Source organism: Eleutherodactylus coqui, chromosome 9 (genome assembly GCF_035609145.1).
Source record: "Eleutherodactylus coqui strain aEleCoq1 chromosome 9, aEleCoq1.hap1, whole genome shotgun sequence".
In the NCBI taxonomy this organism is placed as follows: Eukaryota; Metazoa; Chordata; class Amphibia; order Anura; family Eleutherodactylidae; genus Eleutherodactylus; species Eleutherodactylus coqui.
Window position 1 is genome coordinate 14231436 of NC_089845.1, and position 20673 is coordinate 14252108.

Sequence of the window (20673 nt, forward strand, 5' to 3'; positions counted from 1 at the left end):
AATAAGGTCCAAGATAGCAGATCCCCTTGTTCTCTCTTCTACCTTTTGGAAGATTCAGCAAGAGCGGATAAGAGTTTGTTGGATCCATTACTTTTATCTGAGAGAGATTCCCAACAATTGTCTAGATAGTTAAAATCTCCCATGATCACTATGTCATGCTTTTTTGAGAGCCTCGCCCTCTGATGTAGAAAGAGTTCATCAATATCTTCTGCTTGTCCAGGCGGCCTATAGTAAATGCCTACAATGGTGTCCCTTCTGTCTCTCCTTGTATTCTTACCCAAACAGTTTCTACAGAACTATTATGCTCTGAAGCTCGAATCTCTGTAGAGATTGTTTTCCTAACATACAACGCAATACCTCCTCCCCCTTTTTTAGGTCGGTTTCTTATAAATAAGTTGTATCCTTCAAGCGTTGTATTCCAATCATGTGTATCATTCCACCAAGTTTCCGTGATGCGTATAACATCATATTTCTATTCCTGTGTTAGGAGCTCCAATTCTCCTTGTTTGTTTCCCATGCTCTGTGCATTTGTATAGAAACATTTTAGTTTGTAATCGGTGTCTTGCTCCTCTTCTTTCCTTCTGAATTTTTTGTCTTTGTTCTTTCTTTGAACTTCTAAAAGCAAGGTTCTCAAACTTTTACATGATGGATAACGGCAATCACGTGACTAGGGACCGCATACCGCAGACCCCCCCTGAGATTTTCAAGCTCTTGGCTATGTTTGGTAGCCAGGAGCAGAGAGATTTTAAATTACCCTAGAAATCCACGGCTTTTGCGCATGCGTCCGCCATTTTTGTGTCGGGCACATGCTAGCCAGGAGCAAGGAAATTTTAAAACTGCCAGGCTCCCAGGCCTTCTGCGCATGCACCCAAGATTTTACATCTGTTATGCATGTGCAGAAGATGGTGTCAGGTTCTGGAAGGACCAGAACGCCGCAGGACATCACAGAGAATGCACGTGAGTAGTTTCAGCTTCCCTCATGGATCCGATCCGTGATGGGAGCTGAAACGTTACTTTTTTTGACTCTATTTATTCTCATGCAATCGCCATTATTCATTGGATAACGGCGATCGAGTGACCAGGGGTCACGCTCCCCCATGACAGCTCCATTCTCTCGGCTACCTCCGACAGCCAACAGCAAGGAGCTTTCTCATACACAGCCGCTGGGGCTTTAATCCCTAGGGCTGGTGTGTTTTTATGGCCCTGGCGTTTAAAGCCCAGAAAGCTAGGACATCAAAACAGTATAGGCCGGTCACTAGGGGATTAAGAGGAAAAAATCTTTCCCCACTCCAATCTGGCAATCAGAATAATCCTGGTTCATATGATCACAAATGCTATGAAAAATTGCTCTTTAATTTCATATGAAAACACTGTCAAGGACAATTCTCAATAAACAGTATCAGAAATAGTATTTTCTTATCAGTAGAAAGTTTTGTACTTTACAAACATGTACTTACCAGGAGGTATGACTGCTTTACAGCCCTCCTTAGCCTTGGCAGGACACTTAATGGAAGCACATTGTGAATGAAAACTGTGCTCTGAGAGTATCCCAACATCTTGACACCTGCCATAATAATCCACAGCAACACGGTCGGAATAAGCACTGCATACATTAGTATATGTTTCCCCATTGTGTCCACAGACTTGTTCCATAGACTTGCAGAAGGGCTGTAAAATTTCAAAACATTCTACAGTTAGATGGTATTATATCTATTAGACTCTGGTAAATAGGTAGGAATAGCTCATGCATCTGAATTGAATTCTGAAATCAAAAGAAAAATGAGGAGAGGGAGTTTGATTAATGACTAGCTGATATACCTGGCTTCGCCCAAGTTAATGTGGTACCACTGTTTACCTGTTGTTCTCACGAAAAATTTTATGAAATCGTGGTTACTTCAGAGGAACAGAGTATAAAATATGTACACAAATAGAGGAGCGTTAGATTCTTCTCAGACTGCATGAACTGGTGTCCCTGTGCAGAATGTGCCACTTCTCCCACTCTCCTCACTTTTTCCCCTTAAAGGTACACCCCTTTTATTCAAATTTACCTCCAGACCAGAGGTTGCAACCCCTTCTTAGCCTTAAAGGCATGCTCCATCCTTGCAGGTTCTCCTGTTACTGCTGGGAGCCTGAATGGTAGGATGCTAGACATTGATTATTTCCTGAGTATCTCTATGGATATTTGACTCTGACCTGGATATGGAGGGATATTTTTGCATGCCTTAGACATATGTGTATTTTTAAGCATCAGCAGATATATAGTTGCATGTATACATATATGCTCTCAGTTATTTCCCACCTGTGTGTAATATTTTAATTGTTCTTATATTATAGGTCTGTTTTTTCCTTTTTTATTATATGATTGTCTATATACACAATAAAAAAAATATTTCTTAGTAAGTCCTGTACTCCATTCCTTTTTTTTATTTTGAAAGTATGTATCTAAGGAGGTACTGTTTGTGATTATTGGATGTAGGTTATAGGTAATAGATAGTATCTGCCTAAGGGCTCCTTTCCACTGGCGATATCGCTGCGAGAAAATCGCAATGTTAAAATCGCATCGCAACGCTGCAAATCTCACCCTTTTGCGTTACGATGCGAGAATCTGTTTTGCCATCGCACTGTATGGGCGACAGAAAAAGGCAAAAGGCTGAAACAATCCCCCTGCTGCGATTTTTAATCCTCGCATCACAGCTCGCCCTTAAACATCGCTAGTGGAAAGGTTGTCATAGAACAACATGTGGGGGACTTTCCTGCGGGAGCTCGCACTCTCGCATCGCACTGAAAACGTGTGATTACCTCGCCAGTGGAAAGGAGCCCCCCTTAGGGTGAACACCTACTTGCGTTTTTTTAACGCTGCGATATCGCTGTGTTTTTTTCACGCGATTGTCAATGGGACTTACTAATGTTAAAAATGCATCACACAAAAATTGCAAAGCACCAACTTGTGATGCGTTATTAACATTAGAAAGTTACATTGACAATTGCGTTAAAAAACGTAGCGATATTGCAGTGTTAAAAAAATGCAAGTGGGTGTTCACCCTTACCATGGTTTATTATGATGTCCTGTCATTTTAATGAATTGCATATATGAAAAAATAAAAAATTCATGACCGCAGTAGCATAAAAGATTAAATACTTTATTGGCTCTTAGGACTCTCTGACACCAAGAGTATGCTATCATGTATTATGCGCACGGGTTTTGCTTGTGTAATGTACATTACCCATCTCACATTGATTTCATTTGTGCCTCCCACACACAGCTCACAAAATGGGCACGCAAAAAAGATCACAGCATGTAATATTGCCATGTATTGGGCGTGCGTACAAGCTAAGGGCTTATTTACATGGGCAATTATCGGTCGGGTTTTTACGCCCGGCCAATATACGCTTCCTTCTACGCAATTTCCCCCTTTCCTCCCCCTCACCGGCTCTCTGACTCTCTCCTCCAGTCCGATGTTTGCAATGGGAGGGGGCAGAGCTAAGCCAAGCTTTGTCGCGCCCACTCCCATTGCTGGTTTTGGACAAGGGGAGAGGGCAGGAGCTTAGCTCCACCTCCATCCCGCCCACTCATATTGCAACTGCTTAGATGGAAGCGTATATCGGCCAGCCATGAAAATGCCAGCCGATATAGGCTTGTGTAAATAAGCCCTAAGATAGTGTATGGTATCTCGACACCACTCTCCATTACAGGAAGTAAGACAGTACGGCATAATATCCAACTTCTAGGACTAATACACAAAATATATAAGATAATAAAAACATTTGTAACATACAGCAAATGTATTGCAAGAATAGGAAAGGTATAAAAAGGTGGGGAAACGGAAGGATGGGATAAAAATAAAATATAACAAAAAATGTATATAAACAAATGAATAGTAAGAATGAATAAATAACAAATGGATAATTAATAGAGATGAGCGAACACGTTCGGCCCCGCCCCTTTTTCGCCCGAACACCGAACTTTGCGAACACTTCAGTGTTCGGGCGAAAAAGTTCGGGGGCCGCCGTGGCAGCGCGGGGGGGTGCGGCGGGGAGTGGGGGGGAGAGGGAGAGAGAGAGGGCTCCCCCCTGTTCCCCGCTACTGCCGCCCGCGCCGCCGCGCATCTCCCCGCCCCCCGGCGGCACCCGAACTTTTTCGCCCGAACACTGAAGTGTTCGCAAAGTTCGGTGTTCGGGCGAAAAAGGGGCGGGGCCGAACGTGTTCGCTCATCTCTAATAATTAATAAAATGGCAGAAAATACCATAAATAAAATATAAAATAAATTATCAACTAAATAGAAAGTAGTAAAAATAGCGAATAATATAATGTTAATAGCATAAAACAGAACACAGTACAGTAAAATTATCATTGTAGCAGTCATTGGGTAACATATTACAATGGGGTTGAGGTAGAATATTTGAATAAAATAAACCATAACAAAATAATGCTGTAATAGGGCAATATAATAAATGCATGATGGAAAGGATGAGCAAAAATTGTCTAAAGGTAAAAAGCAAATTACGTCTATTGGCAGAAATTTATGAGCTGGTGGATGGCATAAGATTGTGTATAAAAAAAAATGCACGGAAAAGTTTTTGAAGCCAAAGTTACTTTGACTTCAGCTGTATAATATATAACAACTAGAGATGAGCGAGCGTACTCGGAAAAGTACTACTCGCTCGAGTAATTTGCTTTATCCGAGTATCGCTGTGCTCGTCCCTGAAGATTCGGGTGCCGGCACGGAGCGGGGAGCTGCAGGGGAGAGCGGGGAGGAACGAAGGGGAGATTTTTCTCTCCCTCTCTCCCGCCCGCTCATCCCTGCTCCCCGCTGCGACTCACCTGTCAGCCGCAGCGGCACCGGAATCTTCAGGGACGAGCACAGCGATACTCGGGCGAGTAGTGCTTTTCCGAGTACGCTCGCTCATCCCTAATAACAACATATGTCACAGAGAGCAGAAAGTCCACAAGAGATTTAGAATAAAGCCCTTCACAGTTGGGACTAAAATTAAAACTTCCAATTTTTATTAGAAATAACTTAAAAACACATAGTGTGGGGGCACAAACAAATAACACAGTAATCCCTAATGAATAGGGCACTGAAGAGACAGACAGTAATATCTGGAGGTATCAAATAGACACCTAATCCAGGTAAGTACAAGGCTATGGATACTCAGCCCTTGATAGTAAGGTTACTATTATAGTGCATAGATGTACTGCTGAACTGTTTGTATATATCGACAAACAGACTGTCCAGAGTTTAATTCATAGATGTAACTACTATACCTTTACTGGGCAGTAGAGAAATGACGTGCTCCTATTATTTTACGTATCTTAATATAACAAATGCACTATAATAGAAAAAAACTATTTTTTCTCTGAAGTTACAATCAAATTAGATGTCAATGAATTGAAACAATGGCCTGGAACATCTCATATGATTGGTTGTATGGAATGTTTCCATTCATACTACACACTTCCTTTATTTGTTATTTCTGTGAACTATTCATATTCCCCATGTCATTTATTTGTTACACGACGCATTTCTCCGCTGATGCGTAGCGGTTCATCAGGAGTATATAGGGTTTACAACGTATTTATTAGACAGTAGGTATGGTCATGTTTCATGAGGTTGGGCCAGATGTTGTGAACATTGAATGTATGTCCAGGCCAGACGAAGAAAGTTTAGCTATTGATAGTAGATGAACTCGTAAACTTTACAGGTCAATGGCAAGAAGAAACAATAAGCGAGGGGCTGATGATAGCCGCTCTATTATATTATAATATCAGTAATGGTTGCCATTGGAACCTGAAAGTGCATGTAATTATGTCATTAATACACTTAATCGGTGCTCAGTGATAGGTGTTAGCAAATACACTGAGTCATTTTCAATGACATAATTGCCGTGATGAGGCAATAGTCGTAGTATAAATTAACAGAAAAAGAGCGTGCTTAAACAATATAGAGCTCCACTTGTCAGGGTATATGTGCATATTATATATGTATGTGTACAATATAGAGCTCCACTTGTCAGGGTATATGTGCATATTATATATGTACAATATAGAGCTCCACTTGTCAGGGTAGATGTACTTTAATGCTCATCAAATAGCTAGACTAAGATAAAGTCAGAGAAGCATATCCTCTGGCCTTCTCTGACTTTATCTTAGTCTAGCTATTTGATCTATTGGGATATCTCTATCAGATGTTAATACACTAATGACATCATCTATACTAGAGAGTAGTGCTTGGCAGTTCAGAATAGTGCTATTTCATTTAGGCATGTACTATAGCTCAGAGGGTGTACTTCAATAAGTGCTAAGAAATGCATTATCATCTATGCATCTTCTGCCTCTGTTGAGAGTTCACAGCTTGCTGCACTATTTGCGGTAACCAGTGCCATATAACGCTTGCACTGCTATACTGTTACAAAATATATCTCAACAGTTATTCAGTAAAGAATATTTTTCTCCACTTTGAACCAACCGCTAAGGCACATTAGTGCCAATAAAGGCCTACTAAACTGCTCTATTACAATATCAGAATCTAATGAGCATTAAAGTACATATACCCTGAGAAGTGGAGCTCTATATTGTACATATACATTATATAATATGCACATATACCCTGACGAGTGGAGCTCTATATTGTACATATACATTTATAATATGCACATATACCCTGATAAGTGGAGCTCTATATTGTACATATACATATATAATATGCACATATACCCTGACAAGTGGAGCTCTATATTGTACATATACATATATAATATGCACATATACCCTGACGAGTGGAGCTCTATATTGTACATATACATATATAATATGCACATATACCCTGACGAGTGGAGCTCTATATTGTACATATACATATATAATATGCACATATACCCTGACGAGTGGAGCTCTATATTGTACATATACATATATAATATGCACATATACCCTGACGAGTGGAGCTCTATATTGTACATATACATATATAATATGCACATATACCCTGACGAGTGGAGCTCTATATTGTACATATACATATATAATATGCACATATACCCTGACGAGTGGAGCTCTATATTGTACATATACATATATAATATGCACATATACCCTGACGAGTGGAGCTCTATATTGTTTAAGCACGCTCTTTTTCTATTAATTTATACTACGACTATTGCCTCATCACGGCAATTATGTCATTGAAAATTACTCAGTGTATTTGCTAACACCTATCGCTGAGCACCGATTAAGTGTATTAATGACATAACTACATGCACTTTCAGGTTCCAATGGCAACCATTACTGATATTATAATACAATAGAGCGGCTATCATCAGCCCCTCGCTTATTGTTTCTTCTTGCCATTGACCTGTAAAGTTTACGAGTTCATCTACTACCGTGTTTCCCCGAAAGTAAGACAGTGTCTTACTTTCTTTTTATCCCCAAAAGCCAGACTATGTCTTACTTTCGGGGTATGTCTTATAATAAAAAAAATCATTACTCACCTCCCCCGGCGTTCTGTCGCGCTCCGGCAGGATGTCGCTCGCTCCTCGTCCCCGGCGCAGCATTGCTTTCTGAATGCGGGGCTTGAAATCCCCGCCTCCAGAAAGCTAATACACACGCCGTCAGCCAGTTACAGCCATTCAATGACAGCATTGAATGGCTGTGATTGGCTGAAGGCGCACGTGGCTTCAGCCAATCACACTATTCAATGACATCATTGAATGGGTGTGATTGGCTGAAGCCACGTGCGCCTTCAGCCAATCACAGCCATTCAATGATGTCATTGAATAGTGTGATTGGCTGAAGCCACGTGCGCCTTCAACCAATCACAGCCATTCAATGATGTCATTGAATAGTGTGATTGGCTGAAGACACGTGCGCCTTCAGCCAATCACAGCCATTCTGTAACTGGCTGACGGCGTGTGTATTAGCTTTCTGGAGGCGGGGATTTCAAGCCCCCGCATTCAGAAAGCAATGCTGCGCCGGGGACTAGGAGCGAGCGACATCCTGCCGGAGCGCGACAGAACGCCGGGGGAGGTGAGTAATGATTTTTTTTTTTCTACGGTATGTCTTACTTTCGGGGTACGGCTTACATTGGCCGACCCCCCTGACACCCCCGATACGTCTTACAATTGGGGGTGTCTTACTATCGGGGAAACACGGTATCAATAGCTAAACTTTTTTCGTCTGGCCTGGACATACATACAATGTTCACAACATCTGGCCCAACCTCATGGAACATGACCATACCGACTGTCTAATAAATACGTTGTAAACCCTATATACTCCTGATGAACCGCTACGCATCAGCGGAGAAACAAATAAATGACATGGGGAATATGAATAGTTCAGAAATAACAAATTAAGGAAGTGTGTAATATGAATGGAAACATTCCATACAACCAATCATATAAGATCTTCCAGGCCATTGTTTCAATTCATTGACATCCAATTTGATTGTAACTTCAAAGAAATTTTTTTATTATAGTGCATTTGTTATATTAAGATATGTAAAATAATCATGTTGCTTGGACAGTATTGACAGCAAATACCTCCTGGTTCTTCATAACCAATACAAAGCACCTCATTTCTCTACTGCCCAGTAAAAGTATAGTAGTTACATCTATGAACTAAACTCTGGACAGTCTGTTTGTCGATATATACAAACAGTTCAGCAGTACATCTATGCACTATAATAGTAACCTTACTATCAAGGGCTGAGTATCCATAGCCTTGTACTTACCTTGATTAGGTGTCTATTTGATACCTCCAGATATTATTGTCTGTCTTTTTAGTGCCCTAATTATTAGGGATTATTTTGTTATTTGTTTGTGCCCCCACGCTATGTGTTTTTAAGTTATTTCTAATAAAAATTGGAAGTTTTAATTTTAGTCCCAACTGTGAAGGGCTTTAATATATAACAACCAATCACAGCACAGCTTTCATGTTACCTCAGCCATATAATATATAACAACCAATCACAGCACAGCTTTCATGTTACCTCAGCGGTATAATATTTAACAACCAATCACAGCGCAGCTTTCATGTTTGTACGACAAATTTCATGTTTGTAGGACATCAGGAAGTTAGAGAATTAGATTTGGTAGATTACGCAGGGGTGCCAATACGTTTGCGCTTAGCATTGAATTTTCGAGTTGTGACCCCTTTACTTTTCCTACTCAGGAACTAAAGAATGATAATCCCAAATTTCATGTTTGCATTCTCATGACAATAAGGGCGGCCGACTCATATCCTCATTAATAAAAAAGGCTAGGGAAAAAACACATATTACTAGTGTTGGAGACAGGTCCGGTGAGACACACCAAGAATCTACAAAAATAGCGCAAATCTTCCAAGAATTCTATACAGAGTTATACAACCTAAACAAAACTGATATAATCTTACAAGAGATGCGAAAGACAAAAAAAATTGAGGAATAATTGTCATCGCTTACTCTCTCATCTCTGAACCGAGACAAAGCAACTGCACTAACTGAACTTTAAAGCATTCAGTTAGTGTTTATTTAAAGAGTTAACCTCAGTCCTGAACAGTTCCCCATTACATAAAAGCCCTGGCCTAATGGTTTCACTTTACCATACTATAAAAAATTCCAGACGATGATATTACCACAACTAGTCCTATCTTTCAACGCTCTTTTAGGAGGTGCACAATTGCCTAAACAAGCACAGGAAGCTTTTATTACTCTTATGCAGAAAGAAGGCAAGAATCCCCTCCTCTGTGGAAGTTATAGACCTATTTCTCTCTTAAACCTAGATATTAAATTGTGGGCAAAGCTTCTCTCTAGAAGGATTAATAAAGTCATCCCAAATTTGATTAATGAAGAACAATCGAGCTTTGTAGCAGGTTGAGAGGGAAGGGATAACTCAGCATGCCTTTCGCATGCAATAAGATATGCCCAAAGCAAAAAGATTCCATTAAAGGGGTTGTCCCTCGCCGAAATGGGGTTTTCTGTTTTTTCGACCCCCCCCCCCCCCCCCGTTCGGCGCGAGACAACCCCGATGCAGGGGTTAAAAAAGAACACCGGAGAGCGCTTACCTGAATCCCCGTGCTCCGGTGACCTCTTACTTACCTGATGAAGATGGCCGCGGGGATCTTCTCACTCGGTGGACCGCAGGGCTTCTGTGCGGTCCATTGCCGATTCCAGCCTCCTGATTAGCTGGAATCGGCACGTGACGGGGCGGAGCTACACGGAGCCGGCATCCTGCATGAGAGGCCCCATTGATAAAAGAAGAAGACCCGAACTGCGCAAGCGCGGCTAATTTGGCCATTAGACGCCGAAAATTAGTCGGCTCCATGGGAACGAGGACGCTAGCAACGGAACAGGTAAGTGAAAAACTTCTTATAACTTCTGTATGGCTCATAATTAATGCACAATGTACATTACAAAGTGCATTAATATGGCCATACAGAAGTGTATAGACCCACTTGCTGCCGCGGGACAACCCCTTTAATTCTGGTAGAAAAATAGACGCTGAAAAAGCATTTGACAGAGTAGATTGGACCTTCTTGCGTGCTGTCTTGAACAAATTCAATTTCCCTCCCGCACTAACTCAAGCAATTATCTCATTATACTCCAACCCACATGCTAAAATTAAAGTCAATGACATTTTTCACCTCCCTTCTCCATTACCAATGGCACGCGACAAGAATGCCCCTTATCTCCCACCCTCTTCATCCTATCTTTGGAAATCCTTTCGCAAATAGTACAGCAAAACAATGACATCCAGGGAGTAAAATTAAACCACCTTTCCTTAAAAACAGTTGCCTTCACTGATGACATTTTATTCATCTTGACCAACCCAAAACAAAGTTTGTCAAAAGTCCACAGCATTCTGCAATCATATGGCGCCATCTCAAATTTCAAAGTAAATGTGTCTAAGTCAACTGTACTAAATAGCACCCTTCTTGCAGCTGTAGTTCAAAACCTCCAAAGGTCTTCACAATTTAAATAGGTTGAAACCCACATTGAGTATCTATGGATTCAAATCATGAAAAATGTTGAGGAACTGCACGAAAAGAACTTCGCCCCTCTCTTAAAAGAAATTACACTGTTTATGCAAACATATGACTTACCTTTTCTCTCCTTGTTTGGACGGAAAAACTTATTGCAAATGTATATTGTCCCCAAAATACTACACAAGTTACAAATGATACCGATCTTTCTCCAAAATTCCTTTTTCAAGCACATTAAATCCGGTTTTTCCAAAATTATTTGGAAAATTAGAAGACCTCGATTAGCCCACAAGCTCTTGGTTCAGAAAAGGGAGAGCGGTGGCATTAACCTTCCGGACATGCCCCAATACTACAAATCAATTCAATTAAATAGATGGCTGGAAATGATAAAACCATTGAAAAATCCAGTTGTAAGATCCCTAGCTCAGGCTTCCTACAGATCAACCTTATTATGGGACTTATGGTATCCTTTAAAGAAAACTTACAAAAGACCCACGTTTAATCCTCTTTTGAGAGGTGCCTGTGAGGTCTGGGATTCCTTACGGGGAAGCTAGCTCCTCACCCATCTCTCGCAGCACCCCTGAACCTGGTTCCCGATTGTCTGGAAGTGGAACTAGACACCTACACGCAACAGATCTGGTCACTCTTCAGCAACCTCAGAATAGCTGATCTATTGTCGCAACGTGCTATTAAGAGCATACAACTGGTAGAAAAGTTGCTATCTCAGATAACAAGCCCCTGCCTCAATCAGCTACAAATTCTCCACTTATCCATAACCCCAGATAGGTTTAACAAAGCTTTTCCATCCTCGCGACCATTTTCTGAACTGGAGCAACTTATCTTAGCCCAACCTATACACTTATTTTCTCAATATAAAAAAGAATATACAAATAAAAAATAAATTAAAAATGTCATGTTTGTTCGACACTGGGAAGTTAGAGAATCAGATTCCGTACATTATACAGGGGCGCCAATACTTTTGCACTTAGCATTGAATTTTCAAGTTGTGACCTCTTTACTTTTCCTATTTAGGACCTAAAGAATTATAATCCCAAATGTCATGTTTGTACAACATCGGGAAGTTAGGGAATTAGATTTGGCACATTACGCAGGGGCGCCAATACTTTTGCACTTAGCATTGATTTTCGAGCTGTGACCACTTTCCTTTTCCTACTCAGGACCTAAAGAATGCTTCTGCCAAATTTTATGTTTGTGCGACATCGGGAAATTAGAGAATAAGGTGGCGAGTCAGTCAGTCAGTGAGGGCCTTCATATATCTATATATATAAAATTGAATGTATGTCTGTCTACGTGCGTGCGTGTCTGCGTGCGTGTCTGTTTGTCCTTTATGCGCTACTACACCATTCATCCGATCGCCATGAAACTTTGGGAAGTTGTTAAGTACACTCCTGGGAAGATTATAGGCATAGTACAAATATCCTACGATAAATGGCGCGCGAGCGTCGTCGAAAGTTACGCCCCCCATGTAGATCGAGTAAGTAAGCCACCTGCTATTGTGATGTCATCACTGATGTCATTAACATCGGACGCCCTTGAACATGCCCCAACATGTTCTATAAAGCTGCATTGTGATGTCATTAAGGCTGTATTATGACACGTACAGCTTGGAACCACTAGAGCACGCCAGACAATTACCATTGGAGTTGGAAGTGGGTAAACAAGTACTAGGATATCTTCCTAAGAAGCCACAGCAGCCGGATAAATTGTATGTTCCACCCAACGGCTATTTTATTCAGCCCGCAAGGGGGAAGCAGCGGCCTACAAAATCTCATTCAGGTAGGTAGGTTCAGTTCTTGGAGGTTGGGGAATGCTTATGGGCAAGGCCTTATGTCTCATCCCAACTTAATTCTCTCACTTCCCAATGTCATAGAAACTTGAAATTTGGCACGAGCATTGATTATGTCATAAATAGGAAAAGTTAATGGGTCCCAACTCGATTATTCAATTCAAAGCGCCAAAGAATTAGCGTTCAAATTTTACGTACGGAATCTAATTCTCTCATTTCCTGATGTCATAGATAGATAGATAGATAGATAGATAGATAGATAGATAGACTGTATGCAATAACCCAGATAGATAGATAGATAGATAGATAGACTGTATGCAATGACACGTACAGCTTGAAACCATAAATACTAAAGCACGCCAGCCATTTACAGTCAGTCTCCATTGGAGTTGGAAGTGGGCAAACATGTACTAGGCTATCTTCCCAAGAAGCCACAGCAGCCGGATAAATTGGATGTTCCACACAACGGCTATTTTATTCAGCCTGCAAGGGGGAAGCAGCGGCCTACAAAACCTCAGTGGTCGCTGCTGCCGTCATCTAGATATATAAAAACGAATGTATGTATGTATGTCTGTCTTCGCAGCAACGCGCGACGGGTACGCTAGTAAATATATATATATACATATACACCTTATTTTCCGGCATATCAGATGATATCATTGAATGGCTGTGATTAGTTAAGCAAGCACCGGCTTTCATTGGCTGACACAGCACTGAGTTAGCCAATCAGAGCATTAGCTTTCTGGAGGCAGGACATGCAATGCTCTGTCAGCGTGGAGGAGGGAGCGACAGCCTGTAGCAGCGCTGCGGGAGGGGAGTATTGATTTTTTTTCTACTGCGTATTTCCGGCGTATAAGACGACCCCCGACTTTGGAGAGAATTTTCCTGGGTTAAAAAGTCGTCTTATATGCCGTATATATATACTCTCAGCAACTTTACAAATCTAATATTACTGACAATGGTCAACTGTCAGTAACGTTCCAACAACTGTAACATTAGTGAATACTGTTAGTAACATTGCTTGCAACTGTCAATACCACTACCAATAATTGTAACGTACTGACAAGTGTAAAATTGCTAACACGTGTCAGTAACATTGCTGACAGGTGTATATATATATATATATATATATATATATATATATATAGTAAAATTTGTAATACTTACAGATAAAGTTTATACAGTACATTAAACTAGTCGATTAGCAGCACAGCTCGGGTCGTGTCAGCTCTCATTAAGCCTTGAACAGAGAAGAGACGTCCATGCTATGGCAGGGGATGAAGACTGCTTGTGGCTTCTTCGAGCAGTCGGAGCAGCAGGGGGAAACACTGCACATGGACAGCAGTGGCTGGCTGGATGAGTGGAGAGAGTATGCACGGTCCCCAGCGGCAAAAAGAAAGAGCAGTGATGTGCCATAAACATGGGTGACACTATGTTTTTGGGATGTCATAGCCCCTCTATCCCAAGTGATGTTAGCGGTCACATGACCATTTTTGTTAATAGAGAAGGATTGCGTTTTTGACGCAGTATGTAAATTTCACAAATTATGGGGTTGGGATAAGGGATGCATAAGGCACACATAAATATAACTAGGACAACCCATTTAAAGGAGTATTCTTGCAATTTGTTAAATTTTTCAGTTTTTACCCATCCACTGTTTGAATTAAAAATATTAGATCGGCAGAGGGTTCAACCACTGAGTCGCATTCGCCCCACTACTGGTCAGCACTACATCGCAGTATCAACTGGTCACATTTGTGTTTTGTCATTGCATTAATTTCAGTGGGGCTGAGGAAAATAGTCAAGCATAGCATTCAGACCTCCACCGAAATATCAATTTTCACCCATCCACGGTAAACTGAAAAATTCAATAAATCGCTGAAAGTATAACTTCTATCACTTTTCAGATTATGGAAGTCTTCTACACATGCAATTTTAAGTTAATTGCTTTAAAAACTGGGTCAAAAATGCTATCTTTTCTCCTTAGGGAGAGCACCTAGACCCACGTCATATACCATGTAGGTGCTCTCCCTAAGGAGTAAAGATTCTGACCCACGTCAAAGGCCTCTCTCTAGCAAAATCAGAATCCTACTGCACACTGATAGTCTGTGCATGGGCTCTAACTTTGCTCTCAATTCCTGGTCATTGTTTGAAGGCGTGTAAAAGAGTCTAACATTGACTTGCTGCCTTCCAATAGGTGGCACCAGAGGCGTAACTTGAAGCTCCTGGGCACCAATGCAAAACCTGCAACAGAGCCCCCAACTATAATGCTTTTTTCATAGTACTAGGTTCCCTATATGGAGAGGAGGGTCTTTATGGGCCCCCGAAAGCTCCTGGGCCTGGGTGTAACCACATTTCCTGCATCCTCTATAGTTACGCCAGTGGGTGGCACTGTAGAGGTATTGTTCAATCTCCCTTATTTGCATTAAAAACTTTTACATATGAAAACAGACATGGAGTTACGATCTCAAACTCAGCAACATATTTTACATATGTTTGGTTCAGATTATGAGACAATGCAAAGATAACTGGATGGAGACATGGTGAGGATTGTTTTATGGTAAGTTCCCTACTTAAGAACTTAATCATTCATATCAGTGTCTGTTTTAAGGCCCTTCTACACCCAACATTTAAGCAGCCAAAAATAGTCGATAATCATTATACGTACATGTGGGTATCGTGTACTTTTCGTTTTAATGATTGATTTTTAGCTCCGTATAAAATACATCCTTCAGCCGGTGAAAGACTGAGCAAATCAGTCCATTTGAATGCATTTCGCTCATCTTTCAGAAGACTGCAGGATAATCTCCCCATGGTATGTGTACACTAGCCATGAGGAGAACAATGGGATGTGTCGGCAGCTGTTTGCATGTTTACACTAGCCAGGAGGTAAACAATGGCATGTGTCGGCAGCTGTTTGCATGTTTACACTAGCCAGGGGGAGAGCAATGGAATATGTCGGCAGCCAAGATGAGAACAACAGAATGTGGCGGCAGCCAGAAGGAGAACAATGGAAAGTGTTGGCAGCTGTTTGCATGTTTACACTAGCCTGCATGAGAACAATGGAATATGCCGGCAGCCCCTAGGAGAAAAATGGAATGCGTCGGCCGCTGTTTGCAGGTTTACACTAACCGGGAGGAGAACAATGAGATGTGAAGGCAGCTGTTTGCATGTTTACAATAGCTTAGAAAAGAACAATTGAATATGTTGGCAGTAGGAGAAGAATTGAATGTGTCGGCAGCTGTTTGCATGTTTACACTAACTGGGAGAAAACAATGGAATGTGAGGGCAGCTGTTTGCATGTTTACACTAGCCAAGAGGAGAACAATGGATTGTGGACACAGCTGTTTGCATGTTTACACTAGCCAAGAGGAGAAGAATGGAATGTGATGGCAGCTATTTGCATGTTTACACTAGCTGGGAGAAGAACAATGATATGTTGTGGCAGTTGTTTGCATATTCACACTCTCCAGGAGGAGAGCAATGGAATGTGGTGGCAGATTTTGCATGTTTACACTACTGGGAGGAGAAGAATAGAATGTTGCGGCAGCTGTTCGAATGTTTACAGTGGCCAGGAGGAGAACAATGGAATGTCATGGCAGCTTTTTGCATGTATACAATAGCCTAGCGGAGAACAATGGAATGTGGCAGCAGCTGTTTGCATGTTTACACTAGCTGGGAGGAGAAGAATGGGATGTGATGGCAGCTGTTTGCATATTTACATTAACAGGGAGGAGAACAATGCAATCTGCCTGCAGCCAGGAAGAGAACAATGGAATCTGCAAGCAGCTGTCTGCACAGCTGTGTGTGTAATTAAACACACGCCCACCTCTGCAAAAAACTCCTGGAGGTCCTGTTACATGCAAATGAAGATGATAAAGTGTTAATGGCCATTAACACTTATGCAGATAGATCGCTAAATCTTTAGATCTTTTGGCCGTTTGAAAGACTATCTTTGCATGTAAAAGGACCCTTACTTTAGAACTTAATCATTCACGTCAGTGGCTGTTTTAGTGATATCCATTGGAGTCTTGGTAGAGAAAACGTAATATGTAGTCAGAATTAATGATATAAAGCATGGTTGCTTTCATTTTATTATCTTACCTGACATGAGCCTTTGTAGGACAACTGTTTTCCCCTTTGATATAGAGTGCAAATATTGGGGTGTTCTGCGTTGTCAGTGTCACACACAGGTTCTCTCACATGATCACATTTCCACTGTCTCAGGACGCATTCATACTGCAGGCACTGGAACTTTTCAAAGCTGGTGAGGCAAACTTGTCTTTTTGGTACACATCTGTAAGAAAACGATCTGTTATTAACTGCTTAATATATTATCCAAAGTCTTCAAAGCAAAAAGTGTTCAGAAATGACGGTTGTATCATGAAAAGCAAGAAACCTATTCTATATATTTTCTATAAATCTCTTACATCTTGGAGATAAAAACACTTTTCTCCTTGTAGACTCAGCACAATTTTTCAATTTTGATGTCACTTTGTTTGGTTGTAACTTTTGAATGCATTTACTTATCAAAGTGATTATGAGAACATTGTTCCATGACACATTGTACTTTATGTTTATGCTAAATTTCAGTTAAGTTTCAGTAATAGAGATGAGCGAGCACCAAAATGCTCGGGTGCTCGTTGCTCGAGTCGAACTTTCCGCGATGCTCGAGGGTTCGTTTCTAGTAACGAACCCCATTGAAGTCAATGGGCGACTCAAGCATTTTTGTATATGGCCGATACTCGCTAAGGTTTTCATTGGTGAAAATCTGCAAAACCTACGAAAGTGATGGAAACGACACAGAAACGGATAGGGCAGGCGGGGGGCAACATGCAGGGCTGCATCTTAGGTTCCCAGGTCTCACTATTAAGCCACAATAGCGGCAAGAGTGGGCCCCCCCCCTAACAATTTTTACTTCGGACAAACCCTCATTAGCAAGGCACACCTTAGCTAAGCACCACACTACCTCCAACTAAGCACAATCACTGCCTGCTGGACATAACGCTGCCACTTCTCCTGGGTTACATGCTGCCCAACCCTCCCGCACGACCCTGCGTCCGCAGCGCACACAAAAGTGCTCCTGCGCAGCCCTCAGCTGCCCTCATGCCACACGCTGGCCTCATAGCCACACCACCCTCATGCCTATTTATAAGTGCGTCTGCCATGAGGAGGAACCGGAGGCACACACTGCAGAGGGTTGGCAGGGCCAGGCAGCGACCCTCTTTGAAAGTGTGGGCGATAGCCCACAATGCTGTTGAGAATTGATAATAGATTGACGTTCGATCTGCATCACAATCCTGTGCCACCTCCGTCAGGAGCTGCAAACGTGGGCATAAAGGGAAGTCCGCTGCCAGCCCAGCACTTCTACACATCTCCACAATGCAGCAATACTCGGTGTGGGAAGTATGTGAGCGGGCCCTGGGTCAGCCTCTGTCCCAGCAAACACCTTGTGTGGCCCAAGGTGCTGCGAGTGACATAGCAATGGGGACTCCATGTGTCCACACACTACTCATTCTGTTTGGGTGTCGGATACCTCATCGACAACGCAAGGGGTAAACCATCTGCACTCTGCACCCTACCCAAGTCTGTCAGTGTTTTGGGGACAGACAGGTAAAACACCTCAATGGGAAGTCTGTGTGCACCCACGGCATGGGTGGCCCCCAGGAACCCACAGACGGTACATAATGAAATCCCATTGCAGTGCCCCGGATAGCTGAGGTTACGTGATAGAAAATACATGTTGGCTTTGGCCCACCGCCATGCCCTAGACATTCCTGGTTTCTTTAAAAGTGCCAGGCAGGTACAACTCCGCTATGGCAAGTCTGTGTGCACCCGCAGCATGGGTGGCTAGCAGGAACACACAGACAGTACGGAAAGAAATCCCATTGCAGTGCCCCGAATAGCTGCGGTTGCCTGAGAGGAAATACATGTTGGCTGCGGCCCACACGCCATGCCCTAGTCCGTTTTTTTTTTTTTAAAGTGCGAGGCAGGTACAACTCCGCTATGGCAAGTCTGTGTGCACCCGCAGCATGGGTGGCTAGCAGGAACACACAGACAGTAGAGAAAGAAATCCCATTGCAGTGCCCTGGATAGCTGCGGTTGCGTGAGAGGAAATACATGTTGGCTGCGGCCATGCCCTAGACATTCTGGATTTTTTAAAAAGTGCGAGGCAGGTACAACTCCGCTATGGCAAGTCTGTGTGCACCCGCAGCATGGGTGGCTAGCAGGAACACACAGACAGTACGGAAAGAAATCCCATTGCAGTGCCCCGAATAGCTGCGGTTGCGTGAGAGGAAATACATGTTGGCTGCGGCCCACACGCCATGCCCTAGACATTCTGTTTTTTTTTTTAAAGTGCCAAGCAGGTACAACTTCGCTATGGCAAGTCTGTGTGCACCCGCAGCATGGGTGGCAAGCAGGAACACACAGATGGTACAGAAAGAAATCCCATTGCAGTGCCCCGGATAGCTGCGGTTGCGTGAGAGGAAATACATGTTGGCTGCGGCCCACATGCCATTCCCTAGTCAGTCTGGGTTGTTTTTCGGGCCAGATAGGTAGAACACCGCGATGGGAAGATTTAGTGCACCCATAGTATACACAGACCCCTGAAATATTCCTGTAGCAAAGGTATAAGCTGAAGCCAGTAACATTTCTGTAGTAACAGTATAGACAGACCCCAGTAACATTTCATTAGCAGAAGTATAAGCAGACCCCTGTAACATTTATGTAGCAGCAGTATTGGCAGACCCCTGTAACATTTGTGTAGCAGCAGTATATGCAGACCCCAGTAACATTTTTGTAGCAGCAGTATAGGCAGACCCCAGTACTATTTCTGTAGAAGTAAAGGCAGACCCCAGTAACATGTCTGTCGCCGCTGTATAAGCAGACCCCTGTAACATTTATGTAGCAGAAGCATAGGCAGACCCCAGTACCATTTTTGTAGCAGAAGTATACGCAGACCCCAGTAACATTAACGTGGCGGAAGTATAGACAGACCCCACTAACATTTCTGTGCTAACGGTACAGACAGAGACGAGTAACATTTCTGTAGTAACAGTATAGGCAGATCCCAGTAACATTTCTGTGGAAGAAGTATAGGCAGACCCCTGTAACATTAACGTGGCAGCAGTATTGGCAGACCCCAGTAACATCCTTGTGGCAGCAGTATAGGCAAACCCCTGTAAAATTAATGTGGCAGCAGTATAGGCAGACCCCAGTAACATCCTTGTGGCAGCAGTATAGGAAGACCCCTGTAGGTTTCTTGTAGCAGAAGTATAGGCAGGCAGACCCCAGTAAAATTTCTGTAGCAATAGTATAGGCCAACCTCTGAAACATTGGGATACCATGAGCGTAGGCGAAGGCCGGAAAAATTAGTTGGATAAGAGTGTAGGCGTGGGCCCCAAAAATTAGTGTACCAAGAGTACAAGTGTACCCATGAAAAATTTATCAACCGAGAGGGCAGGTGAAACCCATAAACAATTTTTTAAAGTTACAGCTCACTGTTGCTTAATTTGTAACAGAGCCTGTAGGCAGCCCTGTTGAAAAAAATTGGTTCATGTTACAGTCTCAATACTTTTGAAACTTGGAAAAATTGTAAAAACATTGGTAGATGTAGATGAGCCTTTTGGGCCGCAGAAAAATTGGCAGTTCAGCGTGATGACATATTGTTTCTGGAGGAGGAGTAGCAAGAGGAGGACTTATGTCAGAGACAGATTGACAAAGCTAAATGCCCCATTTTACAGGTAAAAGAGAAGAGTGCTTTTATCTGCGGTTGCAGCGAGAAGAATCTTTAGGTTCTGCTGCTCTCCGCCGGTGGAGAAGAGAAGTCTGGGTAAATCCAGGCTTTGTTCATCTTTATGAATTTAAGCATGTCGGCACTGTCAGTTGACAGGCGGGTACGCTT

At 42.4% G+C, this 20673-nt stretch overlaps 1 protein-coding gene across 1 annotated transcript in view; it reads right to left on the reverse strand.

Moving 5' to 3' along the window:
- RECK (reversion inducing cysteine rich protein with kazal motifs) overlaps nucleotides 1-20673 on the reverse strand; it is a 247826-nt gene that overhangs the window by 16251 nt on the left and 210902 nt on the right. The window contains exons 17-18 of the mRNA XM_066579140.1: nucleotides 16872-17064; nucleotides 1458-1668 (exon numbers count right to left, since the gene is read on the reverse strand). Coding sequence (XP_066435237.1) covers nucleotides 1458-1668; nucleotides 16872-17064 — 404 coding nt within the window. The remainder of the gene's footprint in view (nucleotides 1-1457; nucleotides 1669-16871; nucleotides 17065-20673) is intronic.